The sequence below is a fragment of the Calidris pugnax genome, unplaced genomic scaffold (genome assembly GCF_001431845.1).
Source record: "Calidris pugnax isolate Ruff unplaced genomic scaffold, ASM143184v1 scaffold38, whole genome shotgun sequence".
NCBI classification, from domain to species: Eukaryota; Metazoa; Chordata; class Aves; order Charadriiformes; family Scolopacidae; genus Calidris; species Calidris pugnax.
The window spans coordinates 9,722,663-9,749,012 of record NW_015090995.1 but is presented as its reverse complement, the minus strand read 5'-3'; the positions used below and the strand labels follow the sequence as shown (position 1 = coordinate 9,749,012).

Genomic DNA, 26,350 nt, shown 5'->3' with positions numbered 1-26,350 from the left:
TGTCGGCCGCCGGCCTGCGGGAGGGAGGGGGGAGCCTGGGCCTCAACGGTCGAGGGAGGCTGGCGGGGGTGGGGGCGGCGAAGAGGTGGGAGCGGGCGGGGAGGACGTCGCTCGGGGCTGTGTCCTTGCTGCTGGGGCTTAGGGACGACGCCCTGGTCGGGCTAAGGACCCAGGCCGCCTTCCTATCCGGCTCGGCCTCCCTTGTGGGTCGTTAACGACCTCCACCGACACTCGGCCCCGGTAGCTGGGCCTAGCTCTCCTCGCGCCCGTTGCCCGTTCCCCGAGCGCCCCCTTCCTGCCTCAGGGTCAGGTTTATCGGGTGTTGGGCTCCTCTTTAGCCAGCCCCCCGGGGTAATATGGAGCTCGAAGGCTTCTTTCTATGTTGACCTTTCTGGCAGAGGCCTCAGCACCAGTTCCTACCTTTCTACCTATTCCGAGGTGACTAGCATTGTGTTCCTTGATTCAGGCAAGGTAGGATCAGCTAGTCATCCCTCTTCATCCTATAAGGTATACTGAGGGGTCTGTTTGCAGCTTTCCAAATCAATCCAGGTGTGCTGGGAGCTTTCCCTTTCAGGGCCTTTTGTGTATCTCTTTTAAGTAATCTTAACTTGGCAGGTTCACAGACTGTGCTGCCTGCAGTGTTTCAGGAGTACATCAGTTCAGGGACTTATTCATCAATTTGTCCATTTCATGTTACTATGTCAGCTTGGAGAACGGTGTCCTGTGTACTAACTGTATGTTTTTAAATTACCTTATTTGAATTCTTCCATGCACTTCTGTTTTATGTTGTAACTAAAAAAAAAAGCCTGCAGTTTGAAGTGCGGGTATCTGGGGGATGACTTTGAGAAATGCTTCTTGATATTCACTCTTTTTGTTATTGTCTTTTGTTCATCTGTTTCGAAAGGTTGTGCGGCTATGGTAATGATCTTCCCTGTGCACGAAGAAAAAGGTAGTGGGTTAGAGAATAGGGGGTATAGAGGCTCCTTGCACAAAATGCCATTCTCCCCAGACCTTCCTTTTTGTATTGAAGTGGCCTCCCCTTTATAGTCATGTCATTTTTGGTTTTGGATTGTGCTAGAGCCATTACCACATCAGCATGTAAGTTTAACATGTTTTGATGTGAATGATACAAGGCCAATGAAAATCTCTTCTGTACCTGTGTTTCCAATAATCATAAATGTTTGGAAGCCCCCAGACATTGCTGAGGCTTGCATAGCTTTTTTAATCTCCTGGTTAAGATTTTTATAGAAATAACTGAATTTGCATCCAGCATGGCAATATTTTTGCAATAAGCACAGAGACCTTTTTATTCAACTTCAATGTTTAGAAACTCCTATATGCATAAAAAAGAATAAAATGTATACTGACACCTTTCAGAAATGCACAAATGACTGTAATAAAACAGATTGCCTCTTTGTACATAACATTATATACATGTAGTTACACTTTCTAGCTTTTATGTAATGGTTATTAAGTAACTTTTGTTTGAAGTAGTCACAGATGACTATGGTTTTTGTAATTTACCCTGTTATGATTACTGAGATTGTATGAGTTTGCATGAGAACAGAAATTTCATAATAGATCATGTAATGGCAACTGTATTGTTTGCATTGAATTCTTGGAAGTTTTAGCTGTGCACGAGGCAAGTTAGCTTAGCTTTTGACCATGATAAAACCTTTTATGATCCACCCCTCCCCCTAAAACATGTTCTCAACCATGATGGAAAGAAATCGTTAATCTGCTGTTGGACCAACAAAACAAAATGATAGGCTAAATTCCTGGGTTTGTGGCATTTACACTTCATTTGGAATACTGCATAAATGCAGTTCTGGGCATGATTTAAAGAGTAGGTTGCAAAAGAAGCCATCCACTTTAAAAAAAAACGGTTTTGGATGGTTTTTTTTTTTTCTTTCTTTCTTTTTACTCTATGGAAGCCTGGTCTTATAAAGCTCATGCATGAAGTCAGAGAACTTTCACTTTTGTATGGAGCAATTTGTTTTGTTTTTAAACAGAGTGGTGGGCTTATTCACAGGGAGACAAATACCAAATTTATTGAAAAGTGAGGATTACAGGAGAAACATTTAGCAGAAAGAAAAGATTAGGCCTTATGGAAAATATTTATTTGCTGGAACATGAAATGGATTACATGATCTGACTAGATTAGCCCAAGACAGTATTTTGGAAGTTACTAGTTACCCAAGTAAATCCACAACTTTATGTTTTGGGGGAATAAGAAACTGTACTGACAGAAGTAAATGATTTGGGTTTATTTGGCATTTCAGCTTCTACTGTGATTAATAACGGATGCCGAAGATGATCGCTGTATATTTTCTTATGTAATCCTGGGTGATATGGTGATTCTACCTGTGCTTTGAAACATACAGGATTTGTAATACTGCTGTAGTCTGTGGAGATACTGTTATTGGGGTGCGGGGAAGGGGAAAAAAATGAAAAAAGAAAAAATGTGATTGTTTTATAAAGAAAACAAAATATAGGGATTTTTAAAGAAATCCAATAAGGAACTCAGTTTTAAACTGACCTTTTGCTGTGAAAAATAATGAACCTTATTATTGTTAATGTGATCAGTTTGTCATGATATAACAGTAATATCCAAAAACCAGAAGGTAAGAATTTTGTATGTGTCTTAGAGTGTCATAATGTTAATTAGTAAGGCAGCATCGTAGAGCTTAGGTAGCAGTGACCATTCACTTCCTATAAATTGTTCAGAGGCCTTGTTAAAAACAGTACATCCTTTGAATTTAATTAATCCAGCTACTAATGTGCAATAATATGTAATACAAATATGTAAATGTCCATCATGTGGTAGTTTCAGGTATTCTTAGCTGCCGAAACTATAAATTGGTCAGGATGTGGTCATCTCATCTGTAATTTTCTATTTTGTCCAGACCCTTCTCTGTCTAAATACAGTTTATTAAATTATGTGCATTGGTTTTGTTACTGCCAGATATTGTATAGAGATTGAGTTGGAATCTGTGTGACTGTTATGCTGATCAGTCTAGACTCCTCATAGGCCAATTTGTATGAACTTATACTGTCCTTTGTAGTGAAATTGTATTGGTTTGTATAGTGTCTTCCACAATAATGTGCTGGTCTATGACTGTAGTCCATATGGACATTTGTAATATGCATACAGTGGCAAGCACTTAGTATTAGACTGATGCTTTACCTTGTTTCGTTATAGGTTAAACGCATCGAGGACCCTCTAGTGGGGAAGCAGAGCTTTAATAATGTACTTAGCTGGCAGTTTATGCAACGTGTTAAGCCTCAAGATAAACTGAAGAAGCTTAACATTCTATGAATGTGAAGTTTTGAGACTCGATTTTTCAAGCACTCCCAACCTGTTTGTTACTTTACTTGCAGGAGGAATATTAGTGTTGAGTTAAAGGGCTGAGACTCAGGAAAACAGAGTTTAGTTGTTCCTTTGCCATCCTGACTGCAAAATGCAATTGGCTGCACTTTGTCTCAACTAGAGAGCTACCCAGATCAGTTAAGTTATGCATACGCATAAATGTTTGCAGGCACAGGCACTTTGTGATAATTACTGCCTTATGCCATGTGTGGGAGTGTAATTGAGAATATAGGACATAGCGTGTGAATCGTGAGGCTTAGGTTCAGTTGCTGGCTCTGCCACGCAAACTTGTTTGATAGGTGCTCAACGCTCCTTTGGAATTTGTTGTTAAAGCAAATCTATCCCATATCAGTCCAAAATAAATTTAATTTTGAAACTTTGGCTTTCAGAAGTGATTCTGTGATACTTCATTTAATTATTTTTATTTTTAGGTCACCCTATTTTTTAATTGTATTTTACATGTACTACACAGTTTTATCTTTTGGATGAAGGGTGTAGATTTCAGCAGAGTAGGGAAGTCCTCCATCCTAAGCTTGCAGCAGTGAACTACGAAATTACTGTAATAAAAGTTTCAAATGAACTCTTAACAGACAACAGACAGTTTGGGTCTGTTGAACTGAAAAGCGGACCTGATAAACAATGCCTAGGACAATGGAAATGTAAGTGGGAAAGTATTTTTGTGGCTTTTTTCTGAATTGGTTGATCATACTAATATTGTTGTTCTATTCTTGTGAATGCGCAAGCATTTTGATTTTAATTTATGATGCGCTTAGTTGAGAATAGATGAACTAATCTCACAGCTTGTTGATACTGGAAGGGAGGGCATCTGCCTTGTCTTCGTTCACCAGGGCTCTCTTTACTCTGGTGCTTATTTGACCTCCTGGTAAGTTGCTTCAACTTGCAAAGCTGGCAGAAGACTTGTTTTTTGACCACTTTTCTGCCAAGTTTGTCAGTTTATTTAACTGATATGAGGGCTAGAACTGTGCAGCCAAGAAGGGAAGAAGTACTGGTGAATGTGTCCGTTTCTGCAGCAACAAGCCATTAAATCAGCTCAGCTCTACTGCCTGACAGCACCTTCGGAAAAGGTCATCCTTCCTTGGAGATGGAGTTGCTGTATGAAAGAGTATAAGCACAACTATTAATTTAGATCCAAAGAATGATACCAACATCTTCTTTTCTACTGTCAAAACTTACCCTTCTAGATTTTCATAAAAATAAATTTTTACTTTTTTTTCTCCCCAATTTAATAATTCAGGGGGTTTTAATTACAAATATAAAGCAAGGTGTTTTACAGACTCATCTTAAACGGGGTTTCTTGCTATATTGATCAAACAGATTTGTGCCTTAAAGTAAGGTGAAGTTGATAGTACTATTTTTGCATTGCTTAAAAGGGAATTGGAAGAGGTTAAAACTCTTGTTTTGTATTAAGATGTCCTTAAGTGAACTTTTCAGTCCAAGCAGACAGGGTTGTTGCTTGTGTAACCTGGTCGATGATGTCACCTTATGATACAGGGGTCAAAGTGAGCATCTCGGCAGATAGCAATAAAGTGAAACATCTGATTCCAAAAAGTTATTTGTATACAGAGTTTAGAAAGTAGTGCTTACAGGGTAACTTCCTTATGAAGGAGTAGTAATTAAAATTTAAGAAAATCTGACTTGTGTCAAATCGATACACTCAGGGGATGGCTGGTAAAAAAAGAATAATCTATTATTTATTTTTAAAAAGTGCACTTACCACTCATGAAAAACAAAATGAATTGCCTATTCCCCTGTTTCCCTGTCTCTGCTCTGGTTATTTCCAAATATATTGTATTCTCTTCAATAGCATTTAGAATATCTTAGCCATAGTTTTGCTTTTTGCTGAGCTTACATGTTTCTGCTGATTACATTAGATGTGAAATTGTCCTATTTTCAGCTATCTTTAAAGGGCCAATATACCTTGTATTTGCTAATTATAATCCTTTGATTGCTGGAACAGCTGTTTAACAGTGCTAGGGAGGTAGTAGTCCATATTGGATACAAATAGAATGAGTAACAGATTGCTACAGAATCTTTTTTTACTGTTTATTTTTCATTATAAGCCTCTGTAATAATTGTACATACCTGCCTTATTTCAGAACATGGTTGAAAATTGCTCCCACAGGAAATTGTAGTTTTGCCATCTTATGTAGGAATACCATGTAGCTCTGATACTGTCGTCAGTTTCTGCATATGAATGACTTTTTGATGAAAAATATGTGAAACGTGTTTGAAAACTTGCAAGTGTGAAGAAAATTCTTAAAATATTCATTGGTGTCTATTGTAATATAGATAAATCACTACCTTTTTTAAAATACTGTTGCTTTTAAATGTGAAACTGCTTCTGAAGCCTCATGCTGGGGTGACCATAGTGATAGAGGAAAGAGAAAATCCTTGTAGCTTGGAGCCATGTCCATTTCTAAGCCATCAGTGTAGTGGAGAAGCTTGCTTTTCAAGCATTTACTTTATAACACACAGAACTATTATTTAATGGAACAGTTTTAACAGCATTTAGTGTAGTTTATACATATGGCTAATTTGGTTGAGGGAGCCTCCGGAGCGACTAAAGACAACGTGACATGACAGGTCTCTGCATCCTATAGTGGAATCTTTTAGTGACTAGAACAGCTGAAATTCTGTGTTGCCATTGAAAAACATAGCATTAGTAAATCATGCACACAGTTTAATATTAAAAAACTTTTTAGAAGCCAGAGTTTGAAAACTATCATAGTCATAGTATTTCTATGAGAAGCGTTTCCTCATTGCTTACAACAGTAGGTTAATGCTAGCACTTCTGTGCTTCCTTTCACATATTGAAATTAGTGTTACCACTTTTCTGTCTGTAAGCATACATAATGTTAGGAAGAATATTTTTTTAAGTATATGATGTATATATGAGATCTATTTGGTGTCTTGCATTTCTTTGCTGTGTGACTTCTGTGAATTAGTGTTTAATCTATGAAAATTAAAATGTAGTCAGCCATTTAAAGTGCTCAAATTTCAAGTTATTTTAGCCAGAGCAACAACAAAAAAAGAGCCCCAAAACATTTATGTGAGCATGTGAATATCTAACTATTATCATGTTTGTTCAATTTTTTTTATATTTCCTTTATTTCAGTGTGCAACTATGTCGTGTTCTCAGTGAAAACAGAAGCCATGATAGTATGGGTTTCAGAGGTAAGTTGTGTTGTGTTTTGGTTGTTTTTAATTCAATTTAAAAAAAGCCTGGAAACATTTGAACATGGTACTCTGCATGTATTGACTTGGAACATTCATATATGGTGACCATTAATGTGTGCTAAAGGTGAATACTACAAATAATAGGGCAATACAAACATCCATAACTAGGTTTGTCTTCAGGTGTCCACCTAAGATGACTTTTACAGTAGTAAGTAGTGCTGGGATAGTCTAGTATTTCGTCTGTGCTCTAGAAGATGGAATTCCATTTTAGAAACTCAACATACAACTAGATCTTTTTCTAAAAGTTAAACATATGAACACTAATGTGTGCAAGTGTGGTTGTATACCACAGACAGTCGTTTTTACAACAGTACATGACTTATAGACCTTTTTCTCCTTTGTTAGTGAAAAATACTGCTCTCTTTAAGTTTTAAATTCTCACTTTAAGAAATCGTTGGTGTTTATAGAAGAATTATATTTTCATTTGCTTTGCAGAATCTGTTTAAAAAAAGGTTCTATATTACTAATGTGCTGTGCTGCTTTGTGTTTTGGGTTCTTGCTAAAATAGTCATTTGTAATAGCAGAAAAGATAAAAATATTTCAATGTAAATGATAAGTAATATTACTAAGTAAGAAGAATTTATTGTTCAATAAAGCAAAATCACTATTTCCCAAAGCTTTTTGAAGAAAGGCCATGAGATGTTCTGTGTTCTAGACAGAGGTTGACAATTTCTATATGCTGTTTTCTTTTTCTTTGTCCTTGCTATCGGCATATAAAAGATACAGTGGGAATGATGACATAGATACATGTAGTGGCTATATTGGAGGAATTAATAGACAGTATAAATAGTTGAAGTCCTTCTGGTGATGGAAAAAAGCCTGAAAATAATCTGGAGTGAGGTACAGAGATGCTGACTGCTAAGAATTTGTTTGAGGCATGTGACCTGGATCCTGTTCTGGAAACTGCACTGGCACTTGCATTTCTGCCTTTTAGTTCCAGAAAGACATATATTGAAGTCCAATATACCACAAGTTTATGGAGACAGGTCAGATTTGGTGGTATACCTGTGTAACAAGTTCCCCACAATGTAGGGAGCCACGTGCAGAGGCACATCTGAGGCTATGCTTAAGGGTGGCTTGGGTTCATAATAAATCATTAAATTGGGTACTGCACAAAATTGTACTCTTGAATTGGCCTTCAAAGTAGTAGACTTCTGTTTTACATAGAATTGATGTCTAAATCAATCCTGCTATATTCAGGTCTTTAGAGGTGACGTTAACTTGTCCATTTAAAAATATATTTAAAAAAATAAATTTGCTTTGCATGCAGCTACGGTGGTCTGCAGTCACCAAGTTATTGAATACTTGGCTTAAGTCATTAAGATTTGTAACTTGTCTACCCATGGCAAATATTGTTTGTTGAGTAAACCACACAGAACCAAGTGCAGGGTGAAAGCATGGACTTCTATTTTTCATGTAGCCATGTTGTGGTGTATTATCAATTCCTTACAAGTTTACCATAACTATTCTTGCAACTGCCATGCTTAACATTGCAAGGTTTTTCCTCAAATACAATACCTCTATTCAGTGTTTCAGCTTAATGTAAGCTTTTGTAAAACATCATTCTTCAGTTATGGGAGACTTTTCTTAAAAATAAATAATCCTTGTTAAGCATCTTTTTCTCCAATTAAATTTTATGTTCTCCTTTTTGAAAGCATGTCTGTGATGAGATATGATTAAGAAGTAGTACTGGAATGTTTTCTATGTATGATATGTGTGTATAACGTGATATTTGTGAAAATTATAAGTTAAACCAACTGCCAAGACTCAAGTTATTATATACAGGACTATAGTTCTTTATCCCATTTTACTATTACTCCATAAATGCTCTAGGGAAAGTGGATCATCTCTTACTATCTGCTTGTGTGAAGTCTTAGATGCTGCTCAAATTTTAATCTATCAGCAGTAATAAAGTAATCCTCATTGGTAAGAGAAGTATATACTTTTTACTTGTTGGGTGTCTGAGGTCTACAGCATTAGTATAAACATTGCTTTAAAAGTTAGACCAAGGATTACCTAATATGTTCCTTAATATCTGCTTTCTTTCAACAGATATCCAGCAGGCTTTGTATGAGCTTGCATACCATGTTGTCAGAGGAAACTTAAAGCATGATCAAGCTTCTAATGTTCTTGGTGATGTCATAGTAAGTATATATTTCTAATAATTTAATACTTATTAAATTTTTAGTTTGTTATAGAAGTCCAAATAAAAATCAAGCAGAATAATACTTTTTCCATGCCTAAAAAGTCATTCTTGTCTAGTCCTTTTTCTTCAGCTGTGTGCACTTGGAATATATGCAGTCTGTTACGGTTTCGTTTTTTCCCCTACTTTTTGTGGTAAGGAATAGGTATATTCATTTTAGCATAAATCAAAACTGAAATAATTTTTAAGGGCATATGAAGACTGAAGTTTTTAATAAATGCTAAAAATAGATTTCACTTGCTTATGCAGCATGTCTGTAATGCCACCTACTGGTTTTTATAAAAAAACTTTACATCTTTTTTACAGTGTAACTGTGCCTGTCTGCCATTTTACTACTGAGATGTCTAAGTCCCATGACTGCCTTTAAAATAATGCATTAGACTTATTTTTTGTTTGAAAGCTTTTTCTTAAAATACTTTGAATTAACTAGAGAAGGTAGGGAAAGGAGTGTTTTCCTCTGAACTTTTTGGGTTACCAAATTTTGGTGTTCCTAAAAGAAGAAAAAAATTTAAAAATCCTCTAAAAATTATTTCTTATTCTTTCTTAGTTTGCTGTTTTGACATGCATAGAACATTAAGAAAAAATACATTTTGCAGCTATTCTAGCTTTTTAGGTTTTTAGACTTCTGCATTGGGTTAGAGAGAAGTCACAGCTGACCTTCTGTTTGGGTAGCATGTGATAATGTTTGATCTTTAGTTACCATAGGAAACTAATTTATTTAGTGCCTGAGAAAGTATAGTCTACTGTACAGGCTGGTACTGCTCTTCAGACAGGGAGCTCATTGTTCTAGAGAAATGGAGGTAGTAACCACAGGGTTTTGTCCCTGACCACTAGATACTCTTTTAAATTACATTAACATTATTTTAATTATTTCATTATATAACAAGAATTAGTACAGCATTTATGTTAGTTATTAGTCAGTAATTGGGCCTCTTCGTTATTAATCAATTATGATATTAATATAACTGGTAATAATAATCACATTATTAACTAATCTGAACTTCATGATGTAGTGTTGGCTTATATAGTGGAGTAAGAATTTCCTAAGTCTGCAGACTGGTATTTCTGTATTCACTAGGTGTGATCTTTTTCCTTTTTAGGAATTTCGGGAAGACATGCCTTCCATCCTAGCTGATGTATTCTGCATATTAGGTGAGTTGGGTTAACTTCCTTTTCAGCATTGTGACAGACTTGGAGAAATCCATGCTTTATGCATTTGCTTGTCGACTGCAGGAAATTTCATTAAATCTGTAAAGCATGTAATACATGTTGATTTTTCCTCAGTGTATCTCCATTTCAGTTATTAGGGTCTTTTCATGCTGCTTTGTTCTGTTGTAATTTGCAGAAGTTTAGCTGTTAAAGGCAGTGGAAATTGATCTGCCAAGAATAGTTACAGGACCCAGCTTGTAAGAATGTAGGATGTTAGCTAATGGAATCAGCAACGTAGTGTTGTTATCATTCTTAAAGTATTTTAAATAAAAGTTGACTTACTGGTAGGTAGATCCCCTGTTCCCAGAATGTGTTCTGTAAATATTTTTATCTCTACAGTCACTGTCAGTAAAATGAAGCTTGTACCAATTGTCCAGAAATCTAAAGACAAATGGCGTCGTTTGTCAAGTTACTGTCTGTCAACTGAGCAGGCTTTATAGATTGTACTTTTTATTCTGGTAATAACTTCTAGATTTTTAAGTTGTAATGTTGATCCAAAGCTGTTCCTCTCATGTTTTTTAACATTTTAGTTCTGTATACTTATTTCCAGATCATAGTTCTGTCCGCTCGCAGTTTCTGTCTTGTTCTATGTCTCTGTTTTTCCAAAAATTTTATTATTGATTCTTAATGCTTGCCATAAACCTTATTGCAACAGAGAGAAGGGTAAAAAAAAATTATCGTGGCATTTCTCCAGTTTCTGTTTTACTTTCTCATGAGATTTGTGGATGTTTGAGAATTGTCTTAAAAATATTATGTGGACCACAAAGTGGATGGGTAGGTGGAAAGTGACAAGAAGCTAGCATGTTAAAAACAAGCTACTTTGCATTGTGTTATTGTTAGCATTTGTGAGAATAGTTATTAAAAGAAGAAACTTATAAATTCAACAAGTCATGATTTCTTTTTTTTCCCTTTTTTCCCTGTGTTCTTTTTTACTAGATATTGAAACAAGTTGTTTAGAAGAAAAAAGTAAGAGGGATCATTTTACCCAACTGGTATTAGCATGTTTGGTAAGTTGGACTTGGAAAGTCTTTCAGTAAAAATATATTCCAAAATCTAACAAGAAAAATCAGTGTGTTGTGAAGGTTGCTTTTATGCTTTCTTTTTTTTGAGGAAAAGACTATTGGAATGTCTTAACAAATTTCCAGATAACACTTTGAAAATGCGTTTTTAAATTATGGTAGACTAATATAGTTGTCCCTTGAATTCTTTAAAGAGTTTTGAGAGAACTTAATTTTTTTTTTTCTCCTGTCAGTTCAATGCAAATTTTGCTTCTTAAGTATGTTTTGTGTTAGACTTCTCCTTTATGCAACCTCCTCTCTCTTTAGAAGTGGTGTTCCTAACCATATGGAGTAAGCTTGATTTGTAGGAAAATTCATCATGTGAAAATAAGGCTTTTCTCCCAGAATGTGAGAGGATGGGTATAAGCTTTGTAAATACTCAGTTCTTAGTGTTAATATCCCTAAATGCTGTGCAATGTATACTTTGTAACCAGCCTAGGGCTTGTTTCTTCAACGTGTTCTTGTATGTAAAATCTACCACTGTGAAATTCCAATTTCAGTTAAATAGTTTCTCAGTTCTATCTTGAAGCAGCATAGATTTAGCATCATGCTATATGATGATATTTGAACTTTTTTGTTTTAGTCAGAACTAAAGTAATGCAGCCTAAGGTAATAATCAGATGGTTTCTAGGTCTTTGTAATTCACAAATTTGATATATGTTTTTGGTGTTTTTTAGTATCTTGTATCTGACACGGTCCTAAAGGAGCGTTTAGATCCAGAGACACTGGAGTCATTAGGACTTATCAAGCAGTCTCAGCAGTTCAATCAGAAATCTGTTAAAATAAAGACAAAACTATTGTAAGTTTTGGGGCAAGGGTTGTTTGGGGAGTGGGTGGTGAGGGGCAATGGTAATTAGTCTAGTAAAAATGTTTTCTAACAGTGTGTAATGTTTCTTTTAATAAAAATATTTTCTTTAGGAAATGTGTTTTATTGCATTTTAACCCGTCATTGACGAAATAACCTTGTTAGCCCTCTTAGTTTTCAAACTCTTGAGAAATGTAAAGTCTTTTTTAGTGTCACCTATTGGTGTGGCTTTTGCTACAGTGGTTCCATATGTGCAGATTAAATACTTGACATTTTTCACAAATAAAATTAAATATTAATTTACGAAGTATAAAGAAATGAATTCCTGCAGTTGTATCAGTTAAGCATAGGCATTTATTTTCATAAATGAGCAAATATAGTTATGTTAGTTTTGGCAACACAGGATATATTTTTGTGGTGTATGTTTGGTTTTTGTCTCTGCATCCAATGTTTCTGTCTCAATCTCAAAGAACACCCCTTGAAACTAGAATAAGTCCTTAAGCGCAGACCGTTACACAGCAGTTCTCCAGCACAGTGTGTAAGAACAAGCTTTACTGTTAAGTATAAACATAATCTTGCTTTTAAATGGTCTGCATTTGAAAAAAGAACTGAATTTGTTTGGAGAATGCTCACTACCTTGCAGGTATTCCTTGTATAATTTTTCCAATAGCTCAGGTAAATTATAAGTTCTTAAAAATGTGTTCAAAATTAGCGTTTTGTGTAACCAGTTTTAATATTGATGAGAACATAAATAAGCTCCACTGTGGAACTGTTACACAACAGTGTGTAATTTCTGTTTATTTGCAGTTATAAGCAACAGAAGTTTAATTTGTTAAGAGAAGAGAATGAAGGTTATGCAAAGCTCATTGCAGAACTTGGGCAAGACTTATCTGGAAATATCACCAGTGATTTAATCCTTGAAAATATCAAATCTTTAATAGGTAAGAAATATGTTTAAAGAATGTGGGCACTGTTTTTCCTACGTGGTCTTATAACTACAGAGAGTGACTGCTGTTTGAGACCATCTGTGTTTCAAGTAATTTGCCGTGCAGGCATGTAGTGTGTGATTGTAACACATTGGTAGATCACCTTGGACAGGATTATGACATTTGGAAGTTCCTGTTTCTGTTAATTAGTTAAACTTAGTTTAGATACTGAATTTATGGTACAGCCTTAAATACGCATGCTGTGATTTTGATTCATTTCAGCAGTATTTGTTGAGAATGTGCTTGTCATCTCTTAGCAGGGAGATCGGAGTGTTGCAAAGCAATGTGTTTTGCTATTTTACCTTAAGTACTCAATTTCAATGCATGAATGTTCTTTTAGTCTTAAAGAAGTTGAACAAGTGATTCCTTATGAAGACAAATGAAAAGAAGTAAATGCTCTTGCTTTATCTAGTTCTGTTTGTGATTTGTCCATATTTCTAATTAAAGACTTTGCAAGAATGTCACAATCAAAGTGCAGAATTCACCCTGTTTTAAATCTGTAATTCCCCTTTTTGAATAAAGAGTTTTAGACAATACATAGATGTTTGCCCCAGTACCTTTTTCATATGGTAGCAGTGCAGTAATGGTCAAGAAGGTATGCTGCTATTTTACAAAATATAATTTTTCATTTATCACAAAATTTTGCCTGAGACTGCGAAATCCGTGTAATAATACTACTTGTTTTGTTAGAGACCTAGAGAAGATGATGGTTTTGCTAGTTATTCCAGTACAAAATATGTGCTTCGTTTGAGGAGTTTTATAACAAAACATTTTTCTGAAATTTTAGGAATTGCAAATAGGCTTCCTATAAATTGTCAATTCTTTTGAAGTATTGACTTGCAGTAGGTCCTGGTGTTGTGGAAATAGCTTTTGGGAAGGAAAGGTTCATGCAACTCTATATCTGTATAGTGGATGTGCCTCGATAAAAGTTCTCATGGTACAATAAAGATAATAGTCTAGATATGGATTCTTTTGATATAAGTAATGTTTCTGTCTCGAGCATGTGTTCTGGAGTTTTTGGTGGAAAAGTTTATATAGTAAAATGCAGGTATGATTACAACAATGGCTTAAGCAGATCTATATCTTTGCTCTTCCTCCCCTCAAAATAAACAGTCTCCCTATTGCTAGCAATAATACTAAATTTACAGGAAAATATGACAAACTGGATCAGGGTCTCAAATGAGACGAATTTTTGGGGTGTAAAATTTGTGCAACTGCATGAATATGTGTGCCGGCACAAGGGGAGAAGAAGCAGCCCGTGCCTTTTGCTGGCATTGTAATGTTAGAGAGGTTGGGTTCTTACTTAGTAAATGCTTGCCTTAAAATGGTAATTTCTAGTCTTTCTGTAATCTGAGTTGACAGTCCTGTTTAGTATCTGACTAGTTCAATTATTCAACATAAGTCAAAATGATTGATGCTGCATTTACAGATGACGCAGATTATTTTGCTGTAGATAAATCCTCAAACTGAAAAGAATTACCTTTAAAAACGAATGCGTTTGTGGTTTAGTAACAGGATGAAGATAAAAAGTAGCTATGTTAAGCGTTTCTTCTCTGTTCTTCTCCACTAGGATGTTTCAACCTTGATCCTAACAGAGTTTTGGATATTATCCTAGAAGTCTATGAATGCAGGCCTGAGTATGACGACTTCTTTGTACCACTGATAGAGTCTTACATGTATATGTGTGAACCTCAAACTCTATGCCATATCCTTGGGTTCAAATTCAAATTTTATCAGGTAATGTATTTCCATTCTTTATTTTTTGTTTTGGTGGTTGGCTGGTACTCAGTGTTGAACTGTAGTCAGTGATAACAGGTTTTTGCTGCAAGTGTTTTGATTTTTTTACATAAAAATTAATTTCTAAATTGTAAAATTCTAGTATTAAGAGCAATAATTTAATGATTTGAGTGGAAGTCTCTGACATATTTTAGAGAAGAATGCTTAGCACTCTTGAAGTCAGACGGCTGAAAACAATCCTGATTTCTTCCATTTGAACTTGGGTAGTTACATAAGGACTGGCATTAAAGAAGAGAATTGTCCCCAGGAGTGAAGAGTATGTTTGCAAGGGTGTCATGGTTGACATTTGGTAAAATACTAAAGGGTTTTTTTTAAATGTATGGTTAGTAATTGCATGAAAGCACCATAAGGTGTGAAAATAATTTAACGGGTTTTTTCTGAGAATTCTTGATTGTGTGTTATAGCTAAATCTAGTGGCTTTGGAGTAATAGTAGTTAAATAACATGTTAACAAGGAGAACTGTGGGTTAATAAGTTTCATCTGAACTTTGAGCAGATTCTTTTCTGTTTCATGACCTTCTGCAGTGGTCTGTTTGCTTTTTTCTTAAATTTGCAATCTTGTCTCTCTTAGGATCCAAGTGGTGAGACACCTTCCTCTCTGTACAGAGTTGCTGCTGTCCTTTTGCAACATAATCTCATAGATTTGGAAGATCTTTATGTTCATGTAAGTGACAGTGCTATTTTGTCAAATACCAAAACTAAAAAAAAATTGAAAAAAAAGCCAGATATTTTACCCTGGTTCAGGACATGGTTTTTATGTCTTTTTAAAATTTCCAGCACTTTCTAGTGCTCCATATTCAAATAAACACACATTGAAATATAAATGCTGTAAGACTTTCTTTGAATTATTTGTGTAGCATCTTCCAGATTGTTTACCTCCTGCCTGAATAGGAAGTAGGAGGGAAATGCCTGAGTGTGCATTAAAGTGCCCAAGTAACCTTCCTTAATAAGAACTCAAAGGCTTGAGTTGAACATCCTTGTTCATTTAGGATGTTCAGCTTTGTCAGTGTCATAGTTTGGGCTGGACTGGCTGCTGAATGAACAACAGATGCTCTCTTTGTCCTCTCTCTCCTTCAGAGAGGAAAAAATAAGAGAGGGATTGAAACTTATGAGTTGAAAAGAAACTAAACTATTTTAATGAAATAATAACAAAATAACAAAAAAGATAAGCATATTAATAAGTCTCGTTTGTAATCTGCTTTCATTCCAGAATCTCTTTGCCAGTCTGTCTTTGCATGTTTGGGATGGCATTTTGTGCCTCTTTTACAGTTCAGGCTTAATTTAACTTGCTACAGGAGTTTCAAGAAAATAATTAGTGTGTAGGTGTTGAGTCTTAAGTGGTATATATTGTGCAGCTCCTATACAATAGCAGCTGTCAGGATTATCATTCATACCAAGAATGTTCTTCTCCCCTTCGCTCCCACTTCCCTTTCCAAGCCTGTGAGAACTGTTCTCTATTTGTTTGTATGTACATACAGCCATATATAATGTGTATCTCATTCTAACAACATGATTTACCCCTTAAAATTCCCCACTAGATATTTCTTGATGAATCTTAGTAGCTTACTTGTGTTTTCAAATGAGAAAAGTGTAGCTCTAAACCTTTTACCTTTACAAGTGGGATTCTTTCTTCTCTAAATTTCTATGAAATTGTGGAATTCTACTATCTTTTCTCTGAAGATGACTATGCTTAGTCTTTTCTCTTTCTGCTGTCAGTTTGGGAGGATTAAAAAAAGTAAAAATCTTCCCTTGTTAAAAACAATAGAAGAAAAGATTACTGTATCAAAGAGGTCGTGGTCCTTCAGTAAGTTTTGATTACTTATTTGCAGTTCAATTTGATCTCATGCTCAAAATTTAAGTTTGGCTTTGTCAGAAAAAGAATTTTTCTTCAGTCTCACAACTTGGCCTTTTAATTTTTTGAGTGTAGGGTTATTTTCCTCACCCTGATGGTTCTCAGTACAAGATCTCTGAGATTTTATCATACTAGATATCTCTTAATATAAGATGGTTTGTAAGGAACAGATGTTACATATGTATAAGCCACGTTACTGATAAACAGGAAATTTAGTAAGCTTTAAAATGTTAGTCCTTTAAAATAAAGTGCAATCAAAATGTGTATCTAAGTAGGCTAACTGGTTTTCCTTAGTGATTAATTTTTTTCCTTTTAGATAAGCCAGTAAAAAATTATGCTTTTGAATATTCAGGTTTTTTTAAAGCACTGAATTTGGTAAATTCAAAATATTGAAAAGTATGTGTGTAATTGTCACCATATAGCTACAGCTGAATGGTAAATTGGAAGAAAGAGGGAGAGCTTATACAACTAGTGGTTGTGAGGAAGTAGAACAGTATTATTTCTCGTGAGTCCTTGATTTCAGAATAGTCTGTTAGTAGCACGCTTCCTTGTTGGGATGATGGTAGCAAGGAAAAGAATCTTCAAGGGAGTAGGTTTATCTGATTAGGAGCACGGAAGGACAACTTGCGCTTCAAGCTCAAGTGATCAGTAGTAACAGTAGGTCAATTTGATTTTCAGATATGATATTTGTTCTGTTTTTTTAGCTTCTTCCAGGGGATAATGCCATCATTGAGGAACACAAGAGAGAGATAGTGGAAGCCAAGCAAATTGTCAGAAAACTTACAATGGTTGTCTTATCCTCTGAAAAGACTGAGGAAAAGGAGAAAGAAAAAGAAAAAGAGGAGGAGAAAACTGAAAAGGTGTGTGTGTGTGATTATTTTCCTTTCCAAGAAAACTATTTTAAACTAAACATAGTAATTGGTATCAAAACATTTTTATATTTATGAACCATAAACTCTGCTCTGCTTTCCATTAGATCTGTATCTGTGTATGTGTAAATGTATACTCTTTATATAAGGTGCTACTATGTTATATATTGTTCATGTTGCCATGTTTCCATTCTAATGGAAAACCAAACTCTTGCTGGGATGTGAGGAGTGCGTATGTTACAATTAACGTCAGAAGAATTAAGTCAGTTTGTAGAGCTAAGCTTTAGAATTAAGAACTAGGGAATTTTAAGCTCTAGCAGAAACTGCAACATTTTTCTGAAGGATTACAGTGACAAATGAAGTCTGAGCCTGTGTGATGGGAAAATGGAGAGCTGTACTTAACAAAAAGAACTTCTGTGACTCGTTGTACAGTTATGCAATGAATGCTGTTTCTTGAAAAGCTTGTTTCTGTCTTAATATTTTTGTCTGTGATTAGCTATGCAATTCATAGCAATTAGTAGAGTAACTGCATGTGAAAGCTGTTGAGAGTCTAAATTTGAGTACTTTGGATGTTAAAACTGCATACTGGATACAATTTTTGATACAGTACCATGGAATAAATGCCTGGATAAAGAAAATAGAGTTTAAGAGTTACTGACTTAAGTTTTCTACACACGACACAAAGGATTCTTAAATGCTTGCGTTGTTTTTAAAATGTCATGTAAAAAAAATAAGCTGCAATAGATTGTGACATTTTGAAAAGTTCCTGATCAGACATACGTCAGATGACTTTATAAACCTTTGTTTTTAACTTTTTTATTTGATCCATGTGTTAGATTCTACGTGGACTGGTTTATTATTGCTTTTGAAGTGTGCTTATTGTCTAGCTGTTTTTTATTTTCCATTTTTTTTACTACATAGTTGAAATATTAGGGGTTTTTTGTGGATTACAGCTGCATACTGCTTAAGGAGAAATATTAAGACTTTATGAATACACTTTCTCATTAATTGTTTGTTATTTTGCAGCCTCCTGATAATCAAAAGCTTGGTTTATTGGAAGCTTTATTAAAAATTGGTGATTGGCAGCATGCACAAAGTATTATGGATCAGATGCCTCCGTTTTATGCTACTTCACACAAGCCTATTGCAATTGCCCTTTGCCAGCTTGTGCACGTGACAATTGAACCACTCTACCGCAGGTACAGTGAAAAGTAGAATTCCGTTGCTACATAGGGGAAAACTGCTATTTATTTATAAGCATGAATTCAATAATAAGCTTAACTGTATTGACACATTTCTAAAACTTCCATTTCTATCTCATGTGAAATGCTGTACATCTTATTTTTCAGAGTTGGTGTACCTAAAGGAGCTAAAGGGTCACCAGTTTCTTCTTTGCCAAACAAGAGAGCACCAAAACAAGCAGACAGCTTCGAGGACTTGAGAAAGGAAGTGTTCAACATGCTTTGTTACCTTGGTCCTCATCTCTCCCATGATCCCATTTTATTTGCTAAAGTGGTGCGCCTTGGAAAAGCATTTATGAAAGAGGTTGGTATGACAGAACAGCTTGTCAGAACTTGAAAAATACCAATTCCTCTGATGTAAAAAAAATTCTCAAGTCTTGCTAATTGTGAATATATTGAAATGCTGAAACATAAAAAGTTCTTTGACTAAGGACAAATTTGGAGAATCTTATTTTAATTCTTAATCATTTTTATGATCAATAGACATAGCGTTTTTTATGAGCAACTTAAGGCACTTTAGGTTTATAACCAGGAATGCTTAGTGATAACTAATTTCTTGTAATGATCATCATCTTTTAAAACATTATCTGTGTATGTATATATTTTTAACAACACAGACATGTGATACTAATTGCTTTATTATTACCAGATACACATTATCAGAGTGACAGCATAGACAATGGAGAGCAATAACCTAATGCATGTCCAGTACTTAAAATAGTACTTTCTATTCCATCTGTTAGGTTACTTGGGAAATAGGGGACGTTGCATATTTTTAATTAGTAGGGTGTCCCCTTGTTCTGCCAGTTAAAATGCTGCTATTCCTGAACTTGTCAGTGACAAATCTCTGGATGCCACTAAGGATGAGTTCAATGTGGAGATCTAAAACACCCTATAAAGCCTCAAGTAGCCAACTTGAGAAATAAAATGGCCTCTTGATATGTTTTTCTCTTTTGACTGTATCTACCTCGTATATATTGAAATATTGGTAAGTATGGCCTGTTTTAAAAGGCTGCAAGTTGAACTTTTATTCTGAACTCCCTGTGAATGTACTCAGTAGCTCAGGCTGAGGCTAATAACTTCTTTTGCTACTTTTCTGGCAATTTGCTATTTGACTAGGAGTTTTTGTTTTATTTTCAAGTCAACAATGGAGGGGCTTTGATTTTTTTCTTTAAAATAACAGCTCAGAGAAATTTTGGAATTTATTGTTTTTGAAATATTTTTTTAAAAATTATTAAAAGAAGATACACACCACGACCGCCCCCAACTTAAAAATCAATATTTTTGTTACCTAGCTTTTTATTTTAACTTAACGACTGAAAGTTGGAGAGGTTGGTTGATCTGAATGGTACCAGAGGGGAGATTTTCAGTATCAAACTTTTTTCTTGGGTTTTTTTTTTGTTTCAACTACAACTAACAAATATTGGAATGTTCAAAATTTATGTACTGCCTGAGGAGAAGCGTTCATATCCAGCTGTGCTTGACGATGCAGAGCTAAGAACAGGGTTAATTCTTGGGACTGAAGATTATTTTTTTTTTGTCTTAACAGTCTTTTGGCAAGAGAGTTTGCTCTCGTCAGGTTCCAAGATGCAATGATAGGGTGACAGAAGCTGCACTAAGTTTGGATTCCAAGTAGTGTTTGTAATAAAATCATGGTAACTTCAAGTATTTCCATCTTCCCTTCCATATCTTTGTGGGAGGGATAATTTCTCAACATTTTCTCATCCAGAATGTTAAGTTTCCCAATGGTTAATACTCTTGCTTTGTAGCATCTTTCTTGCTGGCCTGTGAGAAGATTGATATTTGAGTCATACACTGTGTTGCATTGACAGTGCAGTTAATTTGGAAATCATAATTTCAAGAGAGTACTTCATTTTACTGCTGTTAGCAGACTATTAGGACTACTTTGTAATTAGGTTCAAGTACTGAAGGTTTGTGAAAGAGCCCTTGTTTCTTTGTATATGTGTACAGTAGAATGCAGATCACTGGGTTATAGCAATCTCTCATGCAGTTTTACTGTAAATATATGATTATAATAGTTTATGTGTTTCTGACAAGAATGAGCAACATTTTAGCTATTTGCTTTAGGTTGGAACTATGAAGAAATTCGTCAGTGACAGAGTGGTTAAGGTAACATAGGGAAAGTTATTTTTAATGCACTGTTGCCATCAGCATGTTCTAGTCATGAAACTACATTTAACACACAGTAGAAATACTTATAACTGGAGGTGATTTGACTGTAAGTTAACCCATACAGTAGTTTAAAAGTTAGACTACTAACATTGCACTGCAGCTTTCATGCTCAGGTGTACCTTTAAAATAATTGTGCACTTACTGGTGTGATAGCTTAATATGCTTTTCATGGTGAGCAGAACAAGAAGAGACAAAAGTAATTTAATAATGAAGACTAAAAGCTCAAGAGGGTATTATTGAGAGAGAAAGATGGGGAAAATAATCTGTGGCTGTTAATAAATTGCATCGGAAGTCCTGGGTCTTTTTGTAGGTAGAAGGTGAATGCTTAGGGCATTTTTTACCTCTCTCCACTAAGAAAATTCAGTAGTTCATATATAATAGTAAGTTTCCTTGATATTTTAGTTATTACCTCTTTTTGAACAAAAGTGCAGAAAGCCTCTATGTAATGCATTTCATCTCTGCATTTGAATTTCTGTTAAAAAACATTTTAATGCTGACAAATCTGGAAAATTAAACATTTACTAGGCATGTGGCTCTTCAGGTTTATGCTTTTGCTGAGGTATCCTTGTTCTGGAGCTGTAACCATTATGTTAATTATGCTACAATTAACATTATTATCTTTGTTACAGTTTCAATCTGATGGAAGCAAACAAGAAGATAAAGAGAAAATGGTGAGTTCATTTTGGAGGAAGGTGTTTTTATGTGAGATTGGTATAGAGACCAAATGTTTAATAACTGTACAGCTCTTGCTTCTTTGTAGAGTTTTATGCTTTAACGAGTATATGTTACAGACTTGTCTTGACTTTTTTATAGGCAAGTTTGAGCCAGTCATAGGTGGAGTGTTTTTGTATTCCTGTCTTTTTTTTCGTTTGTTTTCTGCATTCCTCAAATCTAATCTTGTTCTTTTAGTCCAATGCATTTTATTTCTTACTTGCTCAGAGTCAGTTGGAATACCTTCAGCTATTTATTCTAGAAATAAATCTTGCATGGTGGCACCTTATATTTGAAAGAATTTAGTAGGTAAAAGCATAGAGAAAAGGCAAAATTAGAAGTAGTGGAGATGTTTAATAGTAGAATGGCTAAGTTTTCTTTATTGGCTAATTTCTTCCTTTCTGAATTTTCTAATTTATTGAATTACCGAGATTAGTCACAATGAAACCCAAGGAATGTTTAAGAAAGGGGGAGGATAGGATAGTGAAAATATGGAAGTTGGTACTGTGCCTTGGAAACATGTGTAAAGCCTTCAGGTTTTAATGCAGAATTTTGAAAATGGAAGTAATTGCAAGGAATACCTTAATCCATTAGTAAGCAGTTGCCAAAAATCTATTTTCTCCTGTTGCACTTCATGCAAGTCCACAGTATATCTTTTAAAATGATTGATTTGAAAATATGAGTGTGACTTGCTGAAAACTTCAGTGGCTTTGCTCAAATATCTTATATAGGCAAATAAAATAGTGACAGTATATATATAGTCCATAAATTATATAATAAAATATTGGTGATGGGACATTTTTATGTCCTCGTTAGTTTTTTTTTTTTTTCTTCTGGTTAGAAAGTCTTAATCTTGTGGCAAACTAGGATTTTATCAGGCTACTCAAATGTGCGTTTTGTGCATATCTGCCTAGCATTACTTCTGATGTACTTACACCTTGATATTTTTGTTGTCTTTTTTTTTTGGTCTTCATCTCAGGAGATACTGTTCAGCTGTTTGTTGAGTATTACCGATCAAGTTTTACTTCCATCTCTTTCTTTGATGGACTGCAATGCATGCATGTCTGAGGAATTATGGGGAATGTTCAAAACTTTTCCATACCAGTATCGGTGAGTAGAATAATTAACTTTCGTTCTTTGGAAGTGGTCTTGAATTGTCAGTACTAAAAATAGTTTTCCTTTATAATCTTTCAAGGTACCGTCTCTATGGGCAATGGAAGAATGAAACATACAATAGTCACCCACTTCTGGTGAAAGTTAAAGCTCAGACCATAGACCGAGCCAAATATATCATGAAGTAAGTAGTCTAATTCCATAAATAATTATCAGTGGGGATACAATCAATGTATTGCATGTCACCAACAGAAAAAAACCACCTTGACAAATACATTCCCTTTCTAATGACTCAGTAATTTCACTGATAAGTACTTCATGAACAAGGATTAATGTACTGTGATTAAAAACTGTCAAGTAAGGATTCAGACAAATTTGTCACCAACAATGGTATTTCATCTGTGGAAAATATCCCTTTAAATTATTTAAAACCTTTTCCGTGGGTATGCTGTTGCTTGATAAATTACTTTGTTTATGGAAATATCAGAGTGCAACATATTTCCTCTAGGTATGGAGACTCTTTAGTCTGAAGAGTGTCAAAAATCTTGTTGCAGTTTCTGTAGGTTTGAAAGTGGGGCAGGAATTGAATATAATGGAATAATTAGTTCTCATCTTCAAGTGGGCCCACAACAATTTCAGAGTTACCTCAAATTTAACATCTCTGACATCATTGTCAGGGCTTTAGTTTCTCCATTTGTTGTTGCCAAAAGCAAATGCTATACTTTTATAGTGTGGGTAATTAGAACCTTTCTATATAATAGGCAAGACAGACTAATTGTTACTGGGTAAAAGACTTTGGACTTGCAGCTGTGAAAGTGTTTCTAAATTGTTTCTAAATGATTTTGATTCTCTCCTGGGTTGTGGCATAGCTAGCATAGACAGTAAAATTTTACATCCCTTCTCTAGTTTGTACAGTGGATTTCAGTTGTGCAGGTGAGCCCCAGTGCTGTCAGTTGTTGCGTTGTGTGGATGATTTGTGTATTGACTTCAGGTTTCATGTTAAGCTCATATCTTCAGTAGGGAATGCTGTGGAAGTGTAACACAATGAAATTAACTTTGTTTTTCAATGAACAGAATGCAAAAAATGCAAAATGACTCATCTGTGGCTCAATCAGGTGTGCAGGAGTGATTAACAGCATCACGTTATTTTTAGACGTGGTATAGGTCCCATTGACAACTTCCAAATGCAAAGTGCTCAAAGTTGAAACTAGGATACAGTCCATAGTAACATAGGGACAACTGGGTTGTTTGTACACTCTGCACATTGTAGGTTTACAGATTTCAAATTCTGAGAAGAGTAATACTTCTGTGCTTAGATTTCTTAAAAACATATCTGCTAGTGAGAATTTAATCTCTGCAACTAATGAAGGTGTTTCTTCACTGGAACTTACCTGCTGTTTCAGTTTTCTTTTAGCTTGTCTGTTGGAATAAAATATGTTCTCTTTTACAGGCGTTTAACTAAGGAAAATGTGAAACCCTCTGGAAGACAAATTGGGAAGCTCAGCCACAGCAATCCTACAATTTTATTTGATTATGTATGTAGTTACATGTATTTGAATACTATTTCATCCAAACAACAAATATTAGAGTATAGGAAGGGACCTGCAATAGACACACACGCATGTATCATGTACCAAAGAACATTCTAAAATTTTATTAATACAGTTTACTTATATTCTTTCATGACCTAGGTTCGTGTTTTTTTTAATACTCTTTTATTATTACAAGTAGCAACAGAAACTCTTACTGCTAAGGTTTAGGATTCTTAAAAAATCTTAGAAAAAAATGAGTGAAATGTGTTTGCAATTTTATTTTCTGATAATGCCGTATAATTACTGTTTTTTTCAATTGATGTTAGAGGCTGATATCTCTAAGGCACTAGATAAATTAATGAGATTTACCTACCACTTTGGAAGTGTTTTAGGACGTTCTGAAAAATTATTCCAAAGGATGTTTTGTCTAGTTTTTAAAGACAAACATTGTTGAAATGGTTTACATTTGTTACCTGAAAGATAAGGAATACTGTTCCTTTTCAGCTGACTGTCTTTTGTCACTTTCAGATTTTATCACAAATACAAAAATATGATAACTTAATAACTCCGGTTGTTGATTCCCTGAAATACCTCACTTCGCTAAACTACGATGTCTTGGCATGTATCCTTTTATGTAAATCAAGATGTCTAGTTACCCATAAGTTGTAGCCAGATTAAATCTGCTTTTTGTGAGTAAATGCGATCTTCTAGTGTTTCCTATTCTTGCTGCTTTTTGCTGGAAATTTGAATTTTGGAAGTTTGCAGATACCTTTGCACTCTTTGTGGGTTACAGAACCCTCTCTGTTCTTGCACACTATGAAAATTATATTTAATTTTTAAGGGTTTTTTTACTACTTTCATTCTGTTCTTGAAGGCACAGTGGTCCTGTAAGTAGTGAGGTAAATACTGCTTTTTAAGTTATCATTTCTTTCATGATATTATTATTTTTATACCAAACTGTTAGTGGATTCCCTGTGTCAAGGTTGCTATACTAACATATGTTTATAAACTGCAAGTTGTGGACGTGGAAAAATAGCTCTTGTGTAACTTTTGTTTATACAAATTGAGGAAAAATATTATCTTTAACGCTACTAAAGACTGTATTATTGAAGCTCTGGCAAACCCTGAGAAGGAGAGAATGAAGCATGATGACACTACAATCTCAAGCTGGCTGCAGAGTTAGTATTGTTTTATTTACTACATTAATGTTTAAAATGCTTCACCTTCCCTATGATCAGACTATTGATCATTATGATCAATAATTCACTTGGATCTACCAGCTAATTTTTTAAAATAGAAAACTAGCAAGTTTAATCAACAGGAAAATATTTTTGTCTTTTGTATTACAAAAATACATCTATTGCTAACATTCCATGTGTACTTTGTTAATACTTATTTAATGATTAGTATCTTAATGAGATGCAGTCACAGCTGTTTCTACTTGCTTTAGGTCTGGCTAGCTTCTGTGGTGCAGTTTTCCGAAAATACCCAATTGAACTTGCTGGTCTACTTCAATATGTAGCCAACCAACTGAAAGCTGGGAAAAGGCAAGTCTTGCACAACTGATCTTTATAAACTTAGTTTTAATAATGTGTTATTTGGATGTTTGCTGATACATGGGTGCTCGATGTAGTATCTGCTCTAGTAGTGGTAAAACTCCATTCGTAATACCAGGAAGGTTAAGCAATTGAAATAGCAGAAAGAATAATATCTTCTCCAGTGCATTATTTTTCCTCTAATTGTATAAGTGTGACCCATTATTTTTGAAGTACTGATTTTTTCATTTGTAACTTACTTCAGTACAGTTTTCTTAAAAACTAACCAGACAGGGAATGAACTTTCCTGGTCTGTAATAGTTTCATACAAATTATTGTGTGTTATTTGAAAAATAAGTACCTGTGGTGTAAAACAGTGTCACTGTGACACTTTCAGTTTTTTCTTTCACATAATCTCTTGTCTGCAGGGATGGCTCTAGCATTTTAATATTTTTTTAAGCACTTTGTCCAATTTATTTAATGGGAGTTGATTTGCTTCTTGATATGTTACTGTTAATTATAACTCAATTTTTTTTTAAACAAGGTTTCCCATTTGAAATTTTCTTTTCCTTTTGTCCTTCCATTATCATCACTTAGTATTACTGTTTCATTTATTTAC

The 26,350-nt window shown here is 34.8% G+C and overlaps 1 protein-coding gene across 5 annotated transcripts in view; it reads left to right on the top strand.

Moving 5' to 3' along the window:
* Positions 1-26,350, top strand: part of THOC2 (THO complex 2) — a 47,798-nt gene that overhangs the window by 376 nt on the left and 21,072 nt on the right. For 4 of the 5 annotated variants that reach the window (XR_001413459.1, XR_001413458.1, XM_014955110.1 and 1 more), the window contains exons 2-20: positions 6,507-6,565; positions 8,681-8,772; positions 9,932-9,983; positions 10,977-11,047; positions 11,776-11,897; positions 12,711-12,844; positions 14,460-14,626; positions 15,257-15,349; positions 17,242-17,397; positions 18,433-18,605; positions 18,756-18,951; positions 20,736-20,777; positions 21,470-21,511; positions 22,531-22,661; positions 22,747-22,848; positions 24,115-24,199; positions 24,725-24,818; positions 25,294-25,374; positions 25,647-25,743. Coding sequence is in view for 3 of the 5 variants with exons in the window: in XM_014955110.1 (XP_014810596.1) it covers positions 6,507-6,565; positions 8,681-8,772; positions 9,932-9,983; positions 10,977-11,047; positions 11,776-11,897; positions 12,711-12,844; positions 14,460-14,626; positions 15,257-15,349; positions 17,242-17,397; positions 18,433-18,605; positions 18,756-18,951; positions 20,736-20,777; positions 21,470-21,511; positions 22,531-22,661; positions 22,747-22,848; positions 24,115-24,199; positions 24,725-24,818; positions 25,294-25,374; positions 25,647-25,743 (1,989 nt within the window). In the remaining 2 variants the exon portion in view is untranslated. The remainder of the gene's footprint in view (positions 1-6,506; positions 6,566-8,680; positions 8,773-9,931; positions 9,984-10,976; positions 11,048-11,775; positions 11,898-12,710; positions 12,845-14,459; positions 14,627-15,256; positions 15,350-17,241; positions 17,398-18,432; positions 18,606-18,755; positions 18,952-20,735; positions 20,778-21,469; positions 21,512-22,530; positions 22,662-22,746; positions 22,849-24,114; positions 24,200-24,724; positions 24,819-25,293; positions 25,375-25,646; positions 25,744-26,350) is intronic. The other variant, XM_014955109.1, reaches the window with a different exon arrangement.